The sequence below is a fragment of the Danio rerio genome, chromosome 23 (genome assembly GCF_052040795.2).
Source record: "Danio rerio strain M-AB ecotype USA chromosome 23, GRCz13ab, whole genome shotgun sequence".
Lineage (NCBI taxonomy): Eukaryota > Metazoa > Chordata > Actinopteri > Cypriniformes > Danionidae > Danio > Danio rerio.
This window is the reverse complement of record NC_141043.1, coordinates 39,678,210-39,687,500: the sequence shown is the minus strand read 5'-3', so window position 1 is coordinate 39,687,500 and position 9,291 is coordinate 39,678,210. Positions and strand designations below refer to the sequence as shown.

The 9,291-nt window shown below is 34.5% G+C and overlaps 2 protein-coding genes across 4 annotated transcripts in view; one reads left to right on the top strand and one right to left on the bottom strand.

Moving 5' to 3' along the window:
- lima1a (LIM domain and actin binding 1a) overlaps window positions 1-371 on the bottom strand; it is a 39,334-nt gene extending 38,963 nt beyond the window's left edge. The window contains 1 exon segment of the mRNA NM_131664.1: window positions 273-371. The gene's annotated coding sequence lies outside the window, so the exon portion shown is untranslated.
- zgc:174906 overlaps window positions 1-8,306 on the top strand; it is a 44,116-nt gene extending 35,810 nt beyond the window's left edge. For 2 of the 3 annotated variants that reach the window (XM_087306113.1, XM_087306114.1), the window contains 3 exons: window positions 5,021-5,395; window positions 6,877-6,942; window positions 7,027-8,304. In XM_087306113.1, the coding sequence (XP_087162239.1) occupies window positions 5,071-5,395; window positions 6,877-6,942; window positions 7,027-7,310 (675 nt within the window). In that variant the 5' untranslated portion in view covers window positions 5,021-5,070 and the 3' untranslated portion in view covers window positions 7,311-8,304. 3 annotated transcript variants of the gene reach the window in all.
- Window positions 8,307-9,291: the final 985 nt, after the last annotated feature.

Genomic DNA, 9,291 nt, shown 5'->3' with positions numbered 1-9,291 from the left:
AACCCAGCATTTTTAACAGTGCATGGTTGAATTTAGCTGTATCCCATTGCATTTGTTCAAAAGAAATCAAACTCCTTCAATAAACAAAAATACTAACTCTTTTTAAACTTGTAAAGAAGCATATGGCTGGTAAATCCATTAAAAAGCTAAAAGTGAGGAGCAGCTCAAATCAAACAAAACCACGTAGCATGCCCTCAAACCTGACAAGCTTGTGTTCATGTTAACAATATAAACCCATACAAAATACAAAACCCAAATTCAAACATACATACTCTTTAGTTTGCAGTCGATCAAGCCCCCTCCTACAGTCTTTCAAGTGGATGTTCTTGTGTGCTTCCCTGTCCTGTTAATGCTCTGAACGCTCCGCTCACTCTCACATTGTTTGTGAGTGAGGAAATATAGTGACAGCTCTCGGCCAATGGGAGGAGAGCTGCTTTGCACCTAAGCAGGTGTGGCTCCTCCCACTCTCTCAGCAGTTCATCATTAGAACAGACACACAAAAAATGAGTCAACAAGGCCAGGATACTCAGTCTGGGAATCCCACATGATTCCTGGAAGTGAGCAGAAGTCCCCTCCTTCATGTCCGGCTCATATTTCAGGACAAAAATGAAAGAGAAATATAAATTAAATATATAAACACGATTATATATTGGGTAAACAGTATAAACAGTGGGTTGCTTTTTTGTTGTTGACATTTTTACTTGAGATTCTCATTAAGTTCTCACGTCTCAACAATAATATAGCAAAAGCTGTGGGGTCCAGTGGAGTGTCTCTCAGAGGAGGGTCTTCAGGAGTTATCAGGCTCTGGATCAGTTTCACTAATCCCAGTCACATGAAACCTGGCTTGAGAATGTAAAAGACATTCCACAGTGTTAGACTTTCACTACATATTATCTGGATATTTGTTTTAGATACTATTTGACATGCTATTTTGATGTTTGCTTCAAATTAATTAAATGTATCCAGTTAAATTAGAATTTTGCATATATACAAGGCATTTTAAATGCATGTAAAGTGTCGGCTTTAATGTTTCGAATTTTATAACTTTAAAAAATCGAATGAATCTGTAAAATGAAGTTGACAAAATGTTTTAATATGAAAAGAAAATGGGTAAAACTATATCATCATTCAGCGTATATTAATGTAAAGATTAAACATTAATCTGTATTTTTTAAAAGTTTAAAGGAAAGGTTAAAATATTTTTTAGTTATTTAGCAATATACATACATACATACATACATATATACATACATATATACATACATACATACATATATATATATATATATATATATATATATATATATATATATATATATATATATACATACACACACACACACACACATATATATATATATATATATATATATATATATATATATATATATATATATATATATATATATATATATATATATACACTCACTGGCCACTTTATTATGTACACCTTACTAGTTTCGAGTTGGACCCCTTTTTGCATTCAGAACTGCTTTAATCCTTCGTAACATAGATTCAGCAAGGTACTGGAAATCTTCCTCAGAGATTTTGGACCATATTGACATAAGAGCATCACACAGTTGCTGCAGATTTGCCAGCTGCGCATCTATGATGCAAATCTCCCGTTCCACCACATCTCAAAGGTGCTCTATTAGATTGAGAACTTGTGATGTGGAGGCCATTTGAGTGCAGTGAACTCATTGTCATGTTCAAGAAACCAGTCTTGTGCTATTGTGGCGATTGTGCTACCCACTGTGCCCCTACAATATATTCTATATTTTAAAATATATTTATTTTATTTTATAAGCAATGTAGAGATGTGTGCCATAAGCATAATCATCAAATAAATATTACTGAGAAACAGATGACTACAGTGCACAGCTAATTTCTTCACAATTGACCACAATCTCTGTCTCAGCAGTTTATAAGGATCACTTCCCTCAGGCCACATTCACTGCACTACAGTGCTTTCGTCATCGCACTCCCATTCATGACTTCTACAGAAGATGAATCACAAATCGAGGGAAATGTTAGTTCAGCGTGTCAAATCGTGAACTGAATAAAACAGAGGTCGTTTGAAAGTGAATTGCTGAAAGCGAAAGTAAGAAGTAGAAGATGTGGTAGAAGTAGAAAAGTAGATGATAGTAAATAAAAGCGCCCCATGGCCAGAAGAGGGCGGTCATCGGCAGAAGTTATTTTGTATCAATATCATATTACATGCGGATGAAGTGTGGATGAGGCATCGAGCGCTTCTCTCCGAGGTAAACAAGATGAGCTTTTTTGTACTTTTTAAAATGGGATTTCATTCATTTGTTTAGAGTACAGCCATTTTGGCGTCTTTGTTCAGGTGAAAACATGCTTTATTTTAAACTTTCAGTTTCTAGCCTATGTTATTAACCCAAAAACAACGTGAGCGCGCGAAATCTTGCAATCATTTACTGTATCAACAATATCTATAACGTATGCTGTTTAATTTTTAAAGCGAAAGTGGGTCAGCAGTTTACATTGCTGTGCATCACTCGATGAAACGACCATGTCTTTGTTCTGTTGTACTTCCCGCTTCTTCTTCATTTAATGGCGTGCGTGTTTTATAAGATGTCTCTTATCGGTTCGTACTAGTAAATGAGACACACTGTGTGATATTAACGATTAAACAAAAACTGACCACGTATGGAGGAAAAATGTGCGCCATAGCCGTTTATTGAGTGTAAACAAAGATGACTCATGATAGTAGTGGGGCTTCAAACTGGAAAGTCCCTTACAGATAATGCTAAGTGAGATGCACCATTCACAAACCACCGGGAATAGACCGCGGCATTGCAGCACCAGTCGATTATTAACTAATAAGAGCTGTTTGCAATTAACCAGCCTATTTGAAATTCATAACACAGAGCATGTGCTGTTAATAACAACTCATCTATGGGAGGGACTCATTTAAAGTCGACACACTTTCTTCAGCTCAACTCCACCCACGGATGCCTCAGAAACCACAGGCTCGTTTGTGGATTTTATTACACACTAGATACTGTATTTTCACTTGCATTATCTCACAAAACTATTGTATGGAATTGTTGGTTTTATTATCCATTTTGGTTTATGTATTATTGGAATCCCCCAAAATGTAAAATATTAGACTGAGGCAAAGCTGGTTTTATATTCGCACATTAACTTTCTCCTTAATGTAATTTGAATAAAAGGCATTCTTTGCTAATTATAAATGGGGAAATCATATTAGCTTCCAATGACTATCAAAGTGCACCATTGTTTACAGTAGTGCTAATGTTGTTTTAAAGTCATACTTCCATGTGATTTCAGATCGTATATTCAAACTAGCATGTCATAATTTAATGTGCTAATATAAAACCAACTTTACCTCAATAAATAGTATGTGCTGTATAGATTAGTTTAAGTTTTTTTCAAAAATGTTTTATCTTTTCATATGGGAAAAAGTGTTGGTATATAATCCCCTTTTCAAATAATGGTGTCATACATGCTAAAGGGGAAAGAACGAGCAAAGATCAGAAATTAACAAATTAACCTTAGGGACATTATGGGTAGGCCCACACGGAATCTGCACGCGCAGAATTCAGCAGATTTTCCGCAGATTTTTAGCCCATCATTAATTCTGTTTATTCACTTGAGTAAATGTGTAAGTCTGAATTTATTCAGTTTTTATTCAGTAATTTATTACTTTTTATTTCATATATTAAGGTTTTAGTTATGATACTCCGCTGGATACTCCCAAAATAATTCCACAGAAATCCGCAGATTTTTACCAAAATTCTCCGCAGAAATAGCAAAAAACGTCTGCAGATTCCATCTGGCCCTGCTCATGGGATTGATTTCCATGGCAATTTTTACCCACAAAATGGGCAGATTTTATGATTTTTATTTTAAATAATTGGGATAATTTAACCAAAAATGTGAAACTGGTGTTATCTTACTCACCCTCATGTCATCCTTTTTTTTATTCAGTACAATATTAGCTGAAACCTGGTCCTTTATTTTTCATAGAGTGCAACTCAATGGCCTTTTAAGCCAAAATAAAATTAGATACTCTTGGCTCATGACGATTTATTGATGTCTTAGGTGAAATCATTAGTATATGTACCTTTATTAATCAATATAAAAAATATGTAAACTAACAGTGTCAGCTCACAAGTAATTTTGCACCCATTTCCTACATATATCGAATGTTTTACTTTATAAAAACTCCTATGTATTGCTAAGAGCCATAGATATTAATTTTGTTAAGTCTATATGTTTTTTTTTTTTTGTTTTGCTTATTTAGATGTTCAAAATGCTGGTAGCCATTGAATTGCATCTTATGAAGACCAAAGATCAAGTTACAGCAATATCTAATGTTCTACTGATAAAAACAGTTATCTTGGTTGTCATTTTAAAGATGTAGATCACCCAAAAAGCATAATTTTATTATAAGTTTCTCACCCTCGTGTCATTCATTCTTGTTTAGAGTACAAATTAGGATATTTTTGATGAAATTTGAGAGCTTCCTTATTCTCTGTAGACAGCAACAGTTCTGACTCTTTCAAAGTCATCTTCATCAGAAACATTTTCAAAACAGACCATGTGCCTTTAGTGGTTCAATAGCAATATTATCAAGCTATGAGAAGAAACTGTTGAATAAATGCATTGTTTTGGTTTTATATGCACACAAAAGTATTCTTGTAGCTTCATAATATTCACAGTGAACCACTTAAGGCACATGAACTGTTTTAAAGACACTTTTGTAAGTTTCTGGAAAGATTCAAGATCATTGCTGACTATGTAGGATGAGGGAGCTCTCTGATTTCATCTAACCTATCTTAATTTGTGTTCTGAAGATGAATGAAGGTCTCAGGGCATGGTAACAATGTGAGGGTGAGTAATTAATAACATATTTGTCATTTTGGGGTGAACTAACCCTTTAAAATGTTAAATGCTTGATTACAAACACGTTATAATACTGAAGCAGCTTCATTTTTGTTCTTGATTAAAATGATTTTTGATTTTGTTACAGCCTTAATGTTCTGATTTAAGATCAGTATCAAATCAAGCACACAAAAGGCAATGGATGGAGCAGTAGATGGCACCAAGCTCATTCAGAGACACAAGCTAGAGCTATTAGAAGCTCTGATTGAAGATCCAGACTTTCTTCTTCAGCATTGTCATGCTCGTGGCATACTATCAAACAATGAGTACAACAACATTAAAGACATTAACACACGCTCAAAACAGGCACGGGACATCTTGGATTATGTCATTCTCAAAGACAACAAGCATGCTCTGACTTTCCTGAAGTTGCTGAAAACACCAGAAATCCAAGAGACTTTTCCGAAACTACATTTCCTTCAAAATCTGCCAAACAACAAACGCAAAACGACAAAAAACACAGGTATGAGCTTAAATTGTCAGCTATGTTCTATAAATATTTATATATACTTGCTCAATTGTTTGATGTTGAAGGTTTAGATTTCTTTTGAAATTAATATTTAAATCCATAGTTATTTATATTTGACTTTTTCTTGCTCATAATTCGCATTATTGCAACATATGTTTTATCTTCATTCTTGATGGTCATTATCTAATGTGTTTTTTACTGTATTAAAGGAATAGTTTACCCAAAAATGAAAATGTACTCTTAGTTTTCTTACCCTGAAGTGGTTTGTTTCTTCTGTTGAACATTATATATGTTTTGAAGAAAGCTGAAAACTTATAACCATTGACTTCAATAGTAAAATAAAAACAAATACAATGGAAGTCAATGTATACAGATTTGCAGCTTTTTTTTAAACATCTTTTGTTTTCAATGACAGATGACAGAAACTCAAACAGGTTTGTAATAAGGGGGAGTAAATGATACCAGAAATTTCAGTTTTGGGTGAACTATCACTTTAAGGCCTGCTCACACTTAGCTATACAATAGCTATAGAAGTTTCCAAACTGATGCAAGTTCTGTTTATTATAAGCGTGTTACAGTTTTGTGGTCTCGCGCTTAAATTGTTAAAGAGGGATGGATTTTCATTTTGTCAATATTTTTAAAGTTCATAAACTGGAGAATTTTAAACTTGACTGAACACTCCACCATTTCTTTTTGAAAAGTGCTCATTTTACAAGTCTCCTAGAGTTAAAGAGTTGATTTGAACCATTTTGAAGGCATTTAGCCGATTTTCTATTCTAGCGGAGTCACTTTTTGCTTAGCTTAGCATAATGAATTGAATCGGATTAGACCATTAGCATTTCAAAATAAATAGTTTTGATCACTTTTTTATTTAAAGCTCTTTTGTAGTTATATTGTGAAATAAAACCAGTGGAAATGAAAAATTGCTATTTTCTAGGTCAGTATTATTTATTTATTTTTTATTATTAACAATTTTTTTATTATTAACAATTTTATTGGCTGATGAACATTCTAAGGTGTGCAGTTATTTTCAGATAAACACACAGCTTAAATAGTTCCATGCGACTATGCTGAATAATTTCAGCTATTTCACAGCCTACAGCAGTCAAAAAACTTCATAACCAAGCAGAAGGCTTTGAATGAGATGCATAAAACAAACTAGTCATACACACAGGAGCAGTTTAAGTACAAAAAACAGACAAATGTCCTCAAATACAACCTCCAAACAATGTCTTAGTGTTATAATTGACTCCAGTCCATTGAATTATGCAAAAATAATGCACATCACCTCAAGTGTGCCTTATTTACTGATAATTCATCAGTTATTCCTCACCTATTTTAATTTCATGTAATATTTAAGTTGTGAACAGGCCTTTACGGTAATAAACACTGTGTTTATTTCCTGAATTTATTGTGGAACAATTTTAGTTATCTATTGAATAAAGCGTAATTTAACAATTCTGTTGATTTATCAGAGACGACAGCAAAGCGAAGATCGCAAATGGAAAACGATGCACTGAAGGAGCAGCGCCGTGTAATCAGTGAGTCGCATGCAAAACACCTGCTTTGCATCTTGTGTAATGCTTTGGTGACTGAATGAATTTCTACATTACGTCACCTTACAGATTCCAGGATGGTGAGAGAGAGTGAGATGATGAAGGTGGCCGGCTGCATTGGAAACAACTGGAGACAGGTTGGCATAATGGCACTCGATATGACCACCACCACGCTTGAGCAGATAGAGGAGGACAACAAACTGCACAAAGAGCGGGTTTTCGCCATGCTGCGGAGGTGGAGCATGCGCGAGAGGGAAAAAGCCACACCTGCTCGTCTCTATTGCCTTCTAACACAAGAAGAGGAGAACGGCATCAACTCAGAAGATCTCAACTTCCTGATGGAAAACAACTGAGGACTTGATTTATGTAGCACTTTGAAAAACAAACCACTAGAGGGAGACATAACTGCTAGTCAGTTATTTTTTGTGTTTTGTTTTGTTGGTCAGCTTCTGGAAATGATTGGGAAACGTCCAAGCGCACTAAGCTATTATGCGGGTATTTGACTGCTCGTTTTTCCTAAAATCCGACCCCATTGTTTGTAGATTATTTGAAAATATGCTTAGATATTTAGCTTTGTTTTTTTAAAGGAGCAGGACTGAGTAAACAGTGTGAAGTTTTATTTCAATATATTTTTTTATGGCATTATTACATGTTAAGCTTATTTCCATGCAAAACATAGCACTTCAGTGTATACGTGCAGCTTTAAATTTTATCCTAATAATTTCAGGTGATACCGTAGCATTCCATCATGATACATTCTTAAAAACAATAATAATGCATTTGCTTTAAGTAAATGAATGTGAAAGCTTTTATCTTAAGTCTTAAAAACTTGAACCGATTCCATGAACAGATAAGGACGTCTGGTGTTTATGACAGAAGTTTTAGGTTCCAATAGAGACCGCTATCTGGCAACATAACGGCAACCTTCGCTCTCTCGGCAAGTATCACGTTGTTTCACCCTGATGCATTTTCACCCTGGGTTTTCACCCTTGTTCACCCTTGTTCACCCTTATTTTGCATGCCAAGCAGGTGATAGGATGGGAGGCGGAGCTTTGTACTATTCCACTGCGAGTTCTTAAACAGCATCAAGTCTTGTCTGACTTCATGGAATCTTTTACTTTTGGAAACATTGTTTTTTTTTTTTATTTAATTGATTGCAATTTGATGCGAGAGCAGAGATTTCAAATGTAATGTCATGATTATATTAATTGGACTCTTATGTTAAATTCTCCTTGAACTTTATTTGTTTTTGTACTTTATATTTGTCATTAATCATGCTTCTGGTGATGGTTTGTTTCTTTTGTACGAAACTAAAGAGAATTAAATGATTGTCATTGAGATGTGAAAGGTTATGAGGTTGTTTCTTTATTGTTTTATAGCTTATTTGATTGTATACTTTAGATATTTGTCTGATTTACAGTATCTTGTTTATTGTTTTATAGGCTTGAGATATAAAATATGGCTTCTGGAGAGTGGAGTTCTGATGCTGAAGAATTGGAAGTCTCTTCAAATGTTTTTAAAATGCGTTTGTTACCTCTGTAATTTCATTTCTTTAGGGTTTGCTTTTATTATTTATTGTGTAGGTTTTGGTTTAGATGCTAGCCAATGCTTCTCACAACCAAAAAACATGCAACTTTTCTTGCAAGCACTAAAAAACGAGCTGTAATATATGTAAAAACATCACCGTGAGGCTGATATCAAAATGGAAAACTTTCAGTGCTGTTTGGTGTTTCAGTTTTTTTAAAGAAATATCAAACAGCATAGTCACATACCGCATACAAATGCTCAAAAGTCCCTTTTTCCATAGGAAACCCTTCTTTTAACAGATCCATAGACTTTTTTTGAACCCTGTGACATTCCATTCTACTCTTGTGAGCGAGTGTGTGGGATGATTGTGCAATCTGACAAACATACGTGGAAGGATATATCTTTCTTTCGTCAGCAAACGCAGTCTAATGTGAACTTAGAACAAAACTGCAGGGTTTAGAAGATGTTGAACGTTGTACCTCTGTTTTGCAGCATGCATTACTTTAATGAATGTGTGTGTGTGTGTGTGTGTCATTATATAACATGTAAAATTGTTATATTGATCTTTCTTATTGGTTGCTTGTATGCGAGCCAGTGTTAGCTCAGTAAATATGCTCGCATTATCAACCAAGATGCAGGATAAAACCAAACCATCCAATGGCTTTGCTGAAGGTAATACTGGAGATTTTCTCAATATGCTTGATTGTGTTACTCTTGTAAACATTTATAGAGATAGTTCACCCCCCAAAAATGTACAGTAAATCAGAAACAAGTGGTTGTAAACTCTTTTTCCTCTGTGAAATGCTT